The sequence below is a fragment of the Coturnix japonica genome, chromosome 3, assembly GCF_054131305.1.
Source record: "Coturnix japonica strain WE chromosome 3, WE-NBRP24, whole genome shotgun sequence".
NCBI lineage: Eukaryota > Metazoa > Chordata > Aves > Galliformes > Phasianidae > Coturnix > Coturnix japonica.
Window position 1 is genome coordinate 7457184 of NC_140665.1, and position 13991 is coordinate 7471174.

Genomic DNA, 13991 nt, shown 5'->3' on the forward strand with positions numbered 1-13991 from the left:
ACAATGTTAATAATTAACTGTGTACTAACAAGAACTGTTTAATGCAGCTTACTTTGCTCCATAGATGCATATAAAAGTGCTGTAATACAAGATTCCAGTTATAAGGAATAGGTGCTTCATAACATATTGAATACTGCACTTGGCTTACACAGCCGGATACACAAACCCTCCATCTGCTCTCCTGTGATAGCACTTCCAGTTTCCACGTTTATATTGAGACTTTACATGAGATAAAGCTCCTCTACATGACAACGCCATTTCCCACATCAGCTGCCCTTTCAACTGTTTAATCTCATCCACGATGCACCTCACCACAGTGACTGAAGGCAGGCAGCCAGAAAATGTGCTGGAGGCCTGTGCAGCTGAGGATTAGCTCCTCCTTGTCGACCACTGTTTTTGCCCCAAGTTACACAGCTCTTTCAGAAGTAAGATCACCAGGGGACATGTTTAAGATCTCTTCAAAAGAAGGGCCTTCATCCTCAAGAGGTATCTCTGCCTCAAACATACGCTGAAGCAGAGCGTCAACTGTCCTGTACCCTGGAAGTGGCAAAAGAGAATCACTGTAAGCATTCATGTCTGTTTTCCCCAACATAAGCACCTTAATAGAGCTCTTACTCAAAGGCTGCTCCTGCCGTTTCACACTACAGAGGCAAGAAAAATGCCCCATCTGCCTTTCAACACTTTGAGCCCTTGTAAAGAACAGACTCCTATTTTACAGATTCAGATACACCTATTCCCATGTGTCCTTCAACTGATTTGTGATCCCAGACAGCATGGGTTAGAAGTACAGCAAGAAATCTAGTGGAAGATAAAGCAGGCACTGAACTAGAGGTAAGCACTGGATAGTCACCCCACAATCTAAGCCAGGAGGAGTTCGGAGCACATACAGGAAGGAGAGAAGACAGGCTTCTTGGCAATAGCAAGACCCCAGCCACCAAGGCAGTGTTTCCACAGACTGGCTACTGAAGACAAGCACACACTGTAAGAGAAAGAAGGAAAAGCTGCTCCAGAATTAGAAGGAAACAGCAGAGTCCGCAGTTCTCAATGCAACTCTAGCCAAGTTTTAGCTGTTTTCATGGCTCAAAGAAAGCAGAAGTGCTTGGGAACTTCCTCAGAGACAGCAACTAACAGGGACAGTTCAGAGCCTTGGCCTTCTAAATAAAAACATAAGACATAATGGTAGCAGTCACCACACCTCTGAAAGAACCCGTAGGGCAACACTTACGTTTGGAGGCAATTTTGAACACCAGCCCTTTAGGCTGTGCCTTTGTTCCACCTTCCCCCTCAAGGTCATTGTCAGCACTCTCCATGTTATCGAGGAGTTGTTCATCCTGGAGTGTGTCCCTGCACAAGAAATATCAGAAGTTATCCTACAGGGGCCCACATGAAAACACACCAGCAATGCACTCCCTTGGACCAGAGAAGCATCATGGTTACACTGTTGGTCTCCAGCACCTCTCCTGCCCCTGGATGACAGTCTAAAGCCAGAAAAGCTCAGTGAGGCAGACAGTTCACTGTGCTCCCATCTCCAAGGGGAAAGTGATTTACTTTCTACTGCCAGCCCTAGACCAAGACCTTTAAGGTCTAACAGATTAGCAAGATCTTTGTGACAAGGAAGAGGAGCCGCAGTTCACACTCAGAGAAGGAAGCATCTCCAGACCCAAGCCAACCACACACACCACTACTGTTTGAGGGGGCTTGCTTACTCTTGAACTCCCATTCCCAGCTCCTGGATTTTCTGCTCAATGGCTGTCTCCACTTCACTCTTCTCTAGGGAGTACTCCACAAAGAAAGCTTCCAAGATGAATGACACAAAGATGCTGAAAGAAATGAGAAGTAGAATCACAGCAGCTTTTCCTTACTGGAAACCCTCCAGCTTCAGACATCAACTACTCTGATTAGACAGGCTCATAGCCCAGCTCTAGGTACTGAGGGCTTATGGCAATGTCTGCTGGAGATGATGTGCTCTAAGGCAGAACACCACTCAGAGTTAAAAACAGATGCAAGAGGCTCTTCAAAAGAGAGAGGGGTAGGATGCATGTCAGAGCAGCACACTATACACGATCTCAGTATCATAACACCACCCTGGCAAGGGTCAGAGCCCCTCTTCACTCCACTAAGGATAAGAGAAAACCCAAAAACTTACTTGACAATAATTATAACCATCACAATGTGGAAAGCAATGAAATAAAGCTTCGCAGGCTGAGCAGTCACACTGGCAAATCCATTGGCAAAGAGTATAAAGGGAATTAAGGACAAAACCGCTAAAGGAGAAGATCTTACTCTACAGTAGTGCTAAGGGAGGGACCAGATAAAACTACAAACAAAGGATATCGTGCCACTGATTGACTACAGTGAGCTCCATCAGAACAATGAAGGAAGATGCAAAGTTGTTGAAGTTGTTCTTGCAGTATTTTCCACGGGCAAACAAAGAATCCTTGAGAGCCTGGTTTCCACATTCCATGGCATAAGGAGCATTTGAGTTTGCAGGGAAGAACTGGATTTTCCCATGGAATAACTCCATACCAATTATAGCAAATATACAGTACACAACCTGGGAAGAGAAACATCATTACAGGCTCTCCACTGAGCAGAAAGCCCCATGGCAGGTCTAAAAACTCCAGCAGCTTTTCAGTTTTTACTGATTCAACAGTTTGCATAAGAGTAGCATAGTCTTAAGAGATTAAGCCCCCTCAAAAGCAACTACTTGACTTATTCCTGCCCAGAACTGCAGACCAAATACACAGAAAAAAAGCATTCTCATATCCTAAGAGGAAAACCTATTCTTAAAAAGGGATTTTACAAAATAAGTGTACTCATTCAGCTTCTCGCCCAAACCATAGTTTTATTCCTTATAGTACTACTCAAGGACTAGACTGCACAGAACACCTTTGCTGCCCCACGGAGGACACGATGCCCTGGCAATTTCTGACCTGACGACTAGCAATTAACCCAACCCTTCTGTACATGTGAAGATGTGCAATGACTAAGAACCAAGTGTACACTGAGTTTCAGTGGCCCAACTCCCAAACATTTGTGTTTATCCCCTTGAAAACCAGATGTGAGACTTATAATGCATCCCTGCTAAACTGAGTGCTGTGAGCAGAGATACCAGGTTTTCTTACCAGAGTCAGCCCTCCAAACGTCAGCATGGTCGGCACGATGTTTATCAGCGTGTTCATGATGACTCGGAACCTACAGCAAACGATTTATGATAACACTACTATGGGGAGGCTCTTTTTTTAAAGCTCATGCTTACTGATTACATCCCATCCAGCTCCCCATGTATCCTTATTTATCACTGCAGAGAGGTTGCAACAGCTGGCTTCATCCCAGGCAAGTTGAGACAAGGCCTTGGGATGTTTTCTTCAATTGCCATGATTAATCTAAAGCAACCCCTACAGAGCAGCTTATAGCACCATTTCTGCCAGCCTGATCCAGCTTGCCCCGCAAACATATCCCTACCCCATTCTGTTCATCACCTTTGAATACTGTCAACAATCCTTATTAGCCTGAGGACCCGTAATATGAAGACAATGTCCAGGATCTGCTGACTGTTATACTTCGTGGCTGAGAAGAGAAAAAAGATTTGTCTTCTGAAAAACAGGCAGGTCAGTATCAATATAAAGCACGTTCTTACATCTGTAAGAGTTATGTCCTTGTTAAACACTTAAACACCACAAAAGGGAATTAGTGAGGGGGAAAAACAACATAACACACTTGGTTCTTAGAAACCCTACAGGAACTCCATTATCCTGCCAAAAAGCCTCCCAAGATCAAGATGATGGCAAAAGACAACTCAAAACCACCAAGTCTCCCAGATGCATGCAGGCTGCTCAAGCTGCACTTACTCGATTTCAGGGTGGTATTGAGTATCGTTGCAGTCAAGGCAGCAAAGATGATGAGGGTATCAAACCTAGCATGAGGGAAGGCAGTGCTGTTAGATTTGTGGGCAACACAAAATGGGCACTTAAGCTCCCACATGACATACACGAGAGGAAGAAGGGTCACTACTTCTGTACAGCAGACAGCCCTGCTTCATCTCAGAATTACTTGCAACAGAGGGACATGGGAAAGCTTTGTTTAGCAAAATACTTCCCCCTGCCCAGCCACTATTTTCATACACTGCAGTCACAGCTGACTGGAGCTGGCAGAGGGGCAGAGAACAGCAGTCTGTTAGACAGGAAAGAGTACATTGTCCTCTCATACATAAACTCATTTTAACTGCATCACAGAACACGAGTTGTCTCTGGAAACCTATTTCCTCAGACTTCCATTTCTTGACAGACAGAACACAAAGATCTCACATTAATGCACACTCACCAGTTCCAGAACTGATTTTTGCCAAAGAATGCCCTTGGTTCGTACGTGTATAGTTTCAGAAGTATCTCAACTATATATAAAGCAAGGAAGACCCACTCTGCATAAGAAATATAAGGGCTTTCCTCATCCAGAGCAATGAAGATTGCGTTTATTAGGATGATCACATCATAAGTCCAAACAAATCCCCTGCAAGCAGAGAGAAAACAAAACAACAACAAAACCAGTCAGCTCACCATTCTCAACAAGGTACAATAAAATCAGTTACTTCAGGAGTTCTGTGCCTGCTCCCTCTGATATTATAATTTAGGTAACTACCCATCAGCTCTTGCAAAAGCTGAGTGTTGGGAAGTTACCGTGGAGTTGAGATTTACTCTTTAAGTCTAGCACAGAACACAGCCTTCCTGGTACACCACTGCCACTACTTTCAGTATTAAGCTCTCAGAAATTCATTACAATTGACTTCTACAAAGTCAAGCAGCATTTATCAAGCAGCAGAACTGGTCATGTGAAACAGAAGTCCATAAATAAAACTGGGAGGAGATGGGTACGCAACAATTAGATGGAACTGAATATGCTGGGAAAGTGGATGGAGAGAAGTCTCATCATGTTCAAATGGAAATGCAAAGTCCTGCTGCTGGGGAAGAAGGGGAGGAAGGCAGCTGGGCAGACAGGATGGACCAGCTGAAAAGCAGCTCCGCAGTGCACCTAGCCGGCTGTATATGGAGAGAGGGGTGTCTTGGTCGACAAGCAGAATGTGAGCCAGCAATGCACCCTGCTGGCAAAGCTGACCAACAGCATCCTGGGCTACCTTAGTAGGAGAGCTGTGAAGAGGTCACGAATGCTGAAGGCCTCCTTTGAAGTGCTATGGAAGGATCTGGGTTTCCCAGCATGAAAGACTGGAACCTAATGGAGCTAGTGCAGCAAAGGGGGCACGAAAAAATGCTTAAAGAACAGAGTAGCCTGACACACAGCACTGAGAGACCTGGTGATGTTCAGCCTGAAGGGAAGAAAGGTTGGTGGGCAGGGGGGAGTCTTAATTTGTATAAATACCTAATGGGAGGGCGTAGAGAAGATGGAGCCAGACTCTTCCCAGTGGTATCCAGTGAAAGCACAAAAGGCAATAGGCACAAGTAGAAATACAGGAAATTCCATTTAAACAAGAAAGCTTCTTTCCCCTTCTTTATGACCATCCTCAGTTTTAAACACTGGAACAGGTCGCACAGAGATGGTGGAGTCTTTCCTTGCAAATATTCAAAACTCAGCTGGACACAACCCTGAGTAACCTATTCCATCTGACCCTGCTTGGAGCAGGGAGTTAAAGCTGACGATCTCTAGAAGTCCCTCCCAACCTCCATAACTTCTGCATTTCTGGGAAGACTCGGATGTGAAGCAGAGCACTAGCAGCTCACAGCACCGATTTAATAAAAGCTGATGAAACAACACAGTGCAGATTTTACTGCTGACTTAAGATCATCACTTCCATAAAATCATAGAATGGCCTAGGTTGAAAAAGACCACAACGATCATCTATTTTCAACCCCCCTGCTGTGTGCAGGGTCACCAACCACCAGACCAGGCTGCCCAGAGCCACATCCAGTCTAGTCACCTTCCATTAAAGCCTCTAGTCTGGTCTTAAGCAGGCCATAAAGCACTCCCTGCCTTCAGGGAAAGCTATCTACACTCAGCACTTATTTAAGAACATAAGGGATTGGAAGAGACACAGAGCCACTAACATCCATGTCTACTTTCTCCACACCCAGCAAAAGTAGGCTAAGAGCAGTTAATTCACAAAGCATTTTCAAATGCAGAACCCCCAGTTTTCCTGAATAGAGCCTGCAACTTTCATTATGACACCCAAAAGAGCATTTACTTACAACACTACTGCTCTACAGTGCTTTACATGTTAGGAGCTGCTTGTTCCACCAATACAGACTTACCTGTGCCTAACCACGCTGCGCAGGAACTGACTCGCTGCTGATTTGTATATACGAGGCATCCACTGCCCCAGTGGATGGCTGCGTATTTTCAGGGTAATCACCTGGATGTTGAGCAGATCTGCCAGCTGTACAAAGGACTTCTTGTCTGCAGAAGGGAGAGAGCACTGATCAGTCCACTGTCATTTAAAAACAGCCCTGTCTGGCAAACCTACATGCATATGAGTTGCAGCAACCTGGACTTGATACCTCTGCAGCCAGCAAAGCACAAATCCAAAGAGGTACCCACCACAAAACAGGTAAAATTCAATGCAGCTCCTGCATCCCCTTCCTGACAGACTGGCTCAAAGCATGGCCAAAAAAACAAGACAAATCTCCAGTGATCTAGCATTGACAAGACCAGCCCATCTCTCCCAGTATCCTGTCTCCAGACAACATAAAGCAAGTGGCTCTAAAAGAGTATATGCTACATTATTTGGAGGAATCTGCTAACAAGGGAAGTCATGTTTGCCCTGTGCTGAGAAGAGGAAGAACCCTTCTTAGGGAACTTGGCCTGCTGACAAATGGCCATGAAGGACTGCCCCCAGCACAGGCACAAAGAACAGCCCTCCAGGACTTGAATAATCTGGAGAGGGAAGTAGGTCCCTCACAATCCATTACATACCACAAGTCCCAGCAGCACAGGTCTGGAACCAAGCTCCTCCCCAGCCCCTGAGCACAGTGGGCCCCACTGCTCACCTATGAAACCCTTCTGCTCATCATCTGAGATGCGTAACAGCAACTCTCTGTGGGAGCTGCTGATATCAGGAGCCACCAGCTTGACAAGCTGCTTCCACTGGGCTTCTCTAACCACAGACAGCGTTCCCTCCTCTTCCTTCAGAAGGTTGAAGGCCTCTATCATCTTGCGGCGCTTCATGTAAGCAAGTGTACGGATTTCATTCTAAGAAGAACGAGAAGATTCAGACAGCTTCGGTCACACTTCCCCTTACTTTGTTTGTCTTATTTCCCCAGCACAAAGTAGTAAGAACAAGCTTGGAGTAATACTAGATATGATGTACAGCAAAAATCAATGGGGTGATGAGAAATGCCATTTAATGGGCAACCATGGGCCTCTGGAGGGATCACTGGGTTGCTTACTGTTGGGAGGTGCATTGAAAACAGCGGAAGGGAAGACAAAGGATAGTATCAAACAGGAAGGAGATGAGGCAATATCTCCCAACCATCACAGGATCTGCATGCCTGCTCGTCACAGAAAGAAAGAGGATACATCCATACACACTTTGCCATCTATAAGGGAATACTGATGGCATCAGGAGTGTAGATCTTTCTCTGTATGAGATTACAAGCAGACTAAAGAAGCTCATAACCTTGGGAGACTGTAGCCTGGTGAAAAACCTAGCAGACTGCTTAATGGGTAGGAGGATCAACCCCCTCATGGGGAACTGAGGAATTTCCAGCTCTCATCCTTTGATCACACCTATCCAAACTGCACCTATTCAGCTGGTGCAGAAGAAGCAACAGTTCAGATTTACTTCAACCTTCCTCCACATTTCCCTTGCCCTAAGAGTCCATGCAGTGGCAGCAAACACATGCTGTGCACTTACAGCCAACTGAAAACAGACTGCATGGAAGCAGTGATTTTCTTTGCTAGAACTAATCCTCTCACAGACATGCACCTCCCACCTGCTTCAAACACACCACGATAGAGTATTTCATTTTCATACACTTACAATTAGCAGTAATCTCCATTATATGAAAAGCAGACCTGTGCTTTTTATTTGCAGAGAACCAGAATAGGCTGGAAGCTGTATGTTTATTCAGGAGAAGCTGTTCACCTTCTCCACATCTTGCAGAAGCCTCCCAAGGGAAGGCCAGATGCCCCCATGCAATGTTACACAGAACAGCAGGTAGTTGCTGATCACAGCTCACCCCTCCACTTATTACCTTCAGATGCTTTTTGTAGTTGTTATACACAACAGCCAGGAAGAGTGACATGAAGATATAAGTGTTGACGATGACAAAGGCAATGAAGAACAGGGCGTACCATGAGCTGAAGTCAAATGCTGGCATCCTAGAAGAAAGAGACATTACTTGCTGAGCAGACAGGGAAATAAAACCAAACCATCTTCCTGATGAATTGCGGAATGTTTTGGATAATAAAGTAAGACTCTCCCTGGAGGAATTAGAAAGGAGAAACCTCTGTCTATTAGTTGAGTTACAAAAGGTTAATTCCAAGTTTGAATCCTGTGTTTAACTGGTCCCTCACTGACATGATGCAGAAAAGAAGACATGCATTAAACTTCTGTCAGCATGTCTAAGTTTAGACATACAGAGTCTTGAGCTGGGGTCTCAGTCATACTGGTGAGTTATTGGCTTCAGGGTCCCTCACTGCACTTCTGCTTCAGTTCCCTAGGGGAACAATTTGTATTTCACCACTGAAATAACTGGGGTCCCCATAACACTCCAGTTCTATTCCCCATAACATCTTCAGCACACTAATGAGAGTCCCACTCAACCCTCAATCCCATCTTTCCCAATGAAATGGTAACACCTCAAAACAAGTGAGGCTCAGAAGTCCAAGCCTCTCATAAGTTTAACACAGCAGTGCAAGTTATGACAGCCTGCATACACATTGCCACTAACATCACGAGAGAAGAGACATCCAATCACTAGAGCACACTATTGCTCTTTATGAAAAGGTTCTAATCAATGAGCTAGGGGATCTATCTCTTAGACTGATGCCTTACTTGGCTGATGGGTCTTTTGGAAAGCTTTACTTTCCACAAAAGGCAATGCTCAGACAGCTGGGTGTGAGTGCTCACATTTAACTGTTCAATTGAGATACTTCTCATGCCAGAAGGATAGGAAGCTGAGAAAAAACACAGCAGCAGAACAAGCACAGTTCATTTCATGGGTAGGTAGTATTAGAAGATTCTACCCTGTTCCCCACCTCCCCCCCTCCAATATTCCCCAAATGGGCCTAGTAAGTGATGTAATCTACCACAGATACTAATCACAACTTCATATCACAGAGTTATTTTTCCCCACCACTAGGAGCCGGACAGCAGCATTCACAACACAAGGACTGCAAGCTCAGCATACATACATAACATCCGGGCTGTTTGCAGTTGTCACCAACACATAGAGGTCAAACACAATTTCTAGGTAGTCTCTAAAATACGGCAGGCCTTCTGCTGTCTGGAGGTTCCTAGAAAGAAGGCAACAACCCGGTGTTAAGCACAGAGACCACATCCCACTCCAGCAACTACAGGTATCAGCACTTTGTATTTAGTAGAAATCTGGAGTTGCCAGATCCCTTCTGCTAAAGAGGGATGACAGCTATTCATCCCAACATGCTCTGAACAGCATTAAAAAAAAACAAACCCAAAACCTAAAATGTTTCCACACCTTTCACCAAACAGCTTCAGGGCCATGAGGGAAAACATGAGAAGGCTGAACATGAAGAGCAAGAAGACGTAGGTGATCTCTGGCAGCGTATTGCGGATGCTGCGGAAGGCTCTTCGAATCTGTCAGGGACAAAGGAAGTGTTTAGAAGCAGTTCCCATTTTTCTTATCACCCTCCTATCAGGACAGAACACCTGCATAGGGTCAAGCAATCACAATGGGACACAAGGCCTTGTCTGCTGCCTGACAGGAAGGATTCTGACTGCATGAGCTCTTTCTACTCTTAGATGAGTTTACCTAGGATAAACAAAAGGATTGCCCTGCTACTCAGTGCAAGAGTACCAGGGCTTTCCTCTTCATCCTCCCAGTTTACATTGCATCATGAACTCAGACAAGGAACAGACAGCCCTGTGGCACCACTGAGGTGCTCTTGCTCTAAAAGACTGGTCAGAGACACAAGTCTGTCACTCCAGGGCACTAAACATGCTCCAAACTTAAGAGTTCACCTGCTCCCTCCTGCAGGCCTCCACAGCACAACAGTTTGTTTGCAAATGAGGACAGAATAGTCTCAGGTAGCAGGGCAAAGATCTCCCAGTGACAGTAGGGAGCAGAGTCCAAACCATCCATCTGGACCACAAGCTCAGTTTGGAGAGCTGTGTAACATTTGTGCTTGTTTGCCTAGGAGACTTCCAGAAATAAGTAACTTGGCCCCAATCTCTAGGAGAAACAGTCTCCTTGTACATGTTTGCATTTACTACTTCTGAGACCAGCAACTAACTGCTTGCAAACAGAGATTGGTCCTCCATACACACTGAAGGAATCACAGCCTATAGGCTGAGCTTGTGGAAAACATTATTCTTTTTTCTATGCAGTGTCAGTCTTTAGCAAAGATGACAGGACAGCACTGTGTATGGCACGACGCCCTGGTTTCAGTCTCAAGCATGCTCAGGGCTGTGGACAGCAGCAACCCAGTCCACAGGCATAAGATGCTTTGCAGTACTCTGCACTATGCTCAAGCAGCATCCCTGTGAATGTACCCTGTTCTCCATCTCAAAGTCTTGCTCCAGGTCATCTCAGAAATTCACTTAAAGGAATCTGAACGTTGCTGTTCTACATTCTGCTCCATTCCCTCAGTTCTCAGAAAGCAGCACGCTGTCCAGATGCAGGAATTCCTCCCATTAGATCCCTTCCTTACCTGGCGGCTCTCTGCAAAGTTGACCAGGAAGATGGGCCTCACTATTCTCGACCATCGAACACTCTTTATGTTGTATATCCTGAGGGCCCCGTATATGGCCAAATCAGTCAGAGACAGCTGTAGAAGAAAGAGGATCAAAATCCACAGAAACAAGTTTGGAACCATGTATGAGCCAATCCAGTTACCTTCACCATCTAGACCAGACAGATACAAATACACCAGGTTTGTGAGAACAGGCTGATGCACCAATTGCTTTGGCCATGGCCCTCGTACAGCAGACCCCAGAAAGGACACAGCAGGAACAAAAAGCTGCCTCCACATAGCCCAGCTCAGCCCTTGTGACTCCCAACTCACCAGGATTGCGACCATGATGCAGATGTTCTTGGTATCCTTCCAAAACACATTGCGACGGGTGATTTTGGCAAAGTGCATCAATCGGCCAAAGAACACCAGAAGGCACAACACCTCCACTGAGGAAGTGGCCTGCAGGCAGACAAGGGACTCATGTCAGGACTAACAAAAGCAACTCTAGTCTTCTTCATACAGATAAGGATTCTCAGGCTGAGGTAGAGGCAAGACAAAATAAATAGGGCCCATATAAAAGTCTCGCCAGTGAGTTTTGCTGCTGGCTGTTCCATATGCTCATGCATTGGCAATAGTTGTAGGCTTCCTTTTGTGGAATTCCCTGTTGAGTGCAGGTTAGAGCCTGCAACTTTGTATTTGGTTAGGATTTAAGGAGTACATCAATCACAAGCATTGGTACAGAAAAAAATAAAGGCTGAAGATATGGAAGGGAGCACTGTGACACAGCCCAGTCAAATCAGCCACTGTGGATGGATGTCCATGGGACCCTATCTAGTTTCTATGCCCATTTTTGTCCCCATTCCAGCATATGGGAAGTATGAACAGGAAGATCAGCAACAACCACCTCTTTACACTTTGATAAGGTGTCTAAAGCATGAACCATTGAGTAACACAATAGTAGTTGCATTATCACTTCTGCACTGCCTGAAAACTCACCAGGAAAGGGAGTGGATACACAGCAGGTTCTTCAAACACTGCAAGGGAGAGGTTGAGAAAGATGAAGAAGTAGGTGGCCGTTCGCATAAACCAGTGGTTATAGAGATAATAAAGCCTGTAGAGAGAAGGCAGAGGCATCATAAATAAGGGGTTCAGCAAACATACCCATATGGTGTCCTGGAAAAACAGCACACACTTCCCAAACAGTAAAGGAAGAAGGGTGCATCAACACAGATAGAAAAGGGAAGCGTGCAAAAGTTTCTGTCAGAGTAAGCTTTTCTATGTACACACACAAGTCAAGAAGTATCCTGTCCCCTCTAGCAAAGCCTCTGATGACTGCTGATATTAATCATGAACACATCCAGCTCTGTCGTCCACAGGAGGCTGCAATAGTGGCTCCTTTTGGAGCACATCCACACAGAGAGCACCAGGTTTCTCTGCTAATTGGTAGGCTGCCTGCATTGCCAGGTAATCACCTCACCTGCCCAGCCATCACTCCTGACAAAGGTACAAGGCAGGTGATAAAGTGGATGACAACGCTGTCCTTAACAACAGCACTAAGACACCACCACGTAAAAACTGTCCAACTACTCAGCAAACACACTTGTGTGGTACAAAACCGCTGAAGCTCCAATAGCTAAGCTAAGAGAATTAAAAGTGGGACTGATGTTGTACCAGCAGCTAATTGGGAGCGTCAATATTACAGGCAAAACAGCTTTGGTTTTGGGAATTTCATCTACCTGACTGCCCATTAACAAGCTGTTAGTGACTGCTTGCTTCTAGCAGCCACTGTCCTTGCTAAAAAGCACCTGAGCAGAGTCACCACAAGCTCGTAGGATTAGCTGAAGTGTTGGTGCACGTGGGCTGTTACCCCCATTACCAACCCAGCTGGCACAGAGCTGTTCTACCTGGCTACCAGAACCCTGTAACTCACACCCCACGCAGTCACACTCCAGCACTTCCTTCCATGCAGGCAAGCACTGAGCTGTCCATACTCATTAATCTCTGTCAGCACTACAGCTTCATTTTGGTTTTTACCTCCAGAAAAAGAAAAGAAAGAAAAGGTTTAATTTGTCTTCCCACAAGATGCAATGAGTTGTATCTAATACACACATCCTGGCTTCAATTCAGCCCTTTACAATCCCACCCAAGAAGGCCACTTAGCCTCACGAGTGCTATTCAGCTCAGCAGACACAGGCCGGCTCCCCCTAATAGAGAACTACTGAGATTGGAGAAGTCACAGAATCACAGAATGACCCGGGTTGGAAGGGACCTCAAGGATCATGTAGTTCCAACCCCCCTGCCTGGCAGGGCCACCAAACATACACCTTTACTACATCAGGTTGCCCAGGGCCCCGTCCAACCTGGCCCTGAACACCTCCAAGGACGGGGCATCCACAACCTCCCTGGGCAGCCTGTTCCAGGGCCTAACCACTCTCCTAGTGAAGAACTTCCCCCTAACATCCAACCTAAATCTTCCCTCTTTTAACTTAAAACCATTTCCCCGTGTCCTGCTATTATCAGCCCTTTCTAAGAGTTTACTCCCCTCCTGGGGAGTAAGTCCTTTGAGATCATTAAGCCCAACCCGACCATACCCCTCAGTGCCACATCCCCACGGCTCTGCAACACCTGCAGCTCTCTCAACCCCCAGCACCGCTCAGTGCAGCCGTGCCTCTGCCCCACTACTCGCTAGGAGAAGGAACCCACCGCAGCCCCCTCCCAGGCTGCCTGGGGGAGCGGAGCCCTGCAGCCCCCTTACCTGACAGCCTCGGGGGAAGTCTTAAAAGGGATATTTCTGTTGTATTGAGCATCAGAGACAAACGCTGCAGCCAGCAGGAGCTCCTGGGGAGGGGAAGAAACACAGGTCAGGGGGTGCCTGGGGAGGGGGGGGCAGAGGGCGATATCCCTGCCCCGCAGGCGGGGATGGAGCACACGCCGCCCTACACCCCGTGCCACCTCCCAGCCCGAGGCGAGGGCTCTACCTGCGAAGCAGCCTCAGCCATGGCCGGGGAAACGCTTCACCTCCCGCCGACCCCGCGGCATTTAACGGGCCCGCCCCGCCGGCGGAAACGGGAGGCGGAGGAAGGGCCGGGAGGAGGAGCGGCAGCCGCAGG

At 46.5% G+C, this 13991-nt stretch overlaps 1 protein-coding gene across 7 annotated transcripts; it reads right to left on the minus strand.

Annotated features, from left to right (window-relative positions):
- Positions 1-13: 13 nt before the first annotated feature.
- LOC107310737 (two pore channel protein 2-like) lies at positions 14-13948 on the minus strand. Of its 7 annotated transcripts, none has more exons than XR_014944366.1 (20): positions 13860-13948; positions 13637-13719; positions 11878-11992; positions 11212-11340; positions 10858-10974; positions 9666-9784; positions 9364-9465; positions 8202-8328; positions 6996-7197; positions 6261-6405; positions 4324-4509; positions 3852-3916; positions 3483-3570; positions 3126-3195; positions 2335-2554; positions 2147-2237; positions 1707-1820; positions 1226-1344; positions 888-979; positions 14-537 (listed from the first exon to the last, which is right to left on the minus strand). XR_014944366.1 is itself a non-coding variant. In XM_085542553.1 (20 exons), exons 1-20 carry the CDS (start codon positions 13878-13880, stop codon positions 448-450), a joined length of 2358 nt encoding a protein of 785 aa, XP_085398679.1. In that variant the 5' UTR covers positions 13881-13948; the 3' UTR covers positions 23-447. The 7 variants fall into 7 exon arrangements, 4 of the variants coding, with proteins under 4 accessions (XP_015712131.1, XP_015712132.1, XP_085398677.1 ...); XM_085542553.1 differs by having other exon boundaries at positions 23-537; positions 851-1001; positions 1222-1344; XM_015856645.3 differs by lacking the exon at positions 888-979.
- Between the last annotated feature and the right edge of the window lie 43 nt (positions 13949-13991).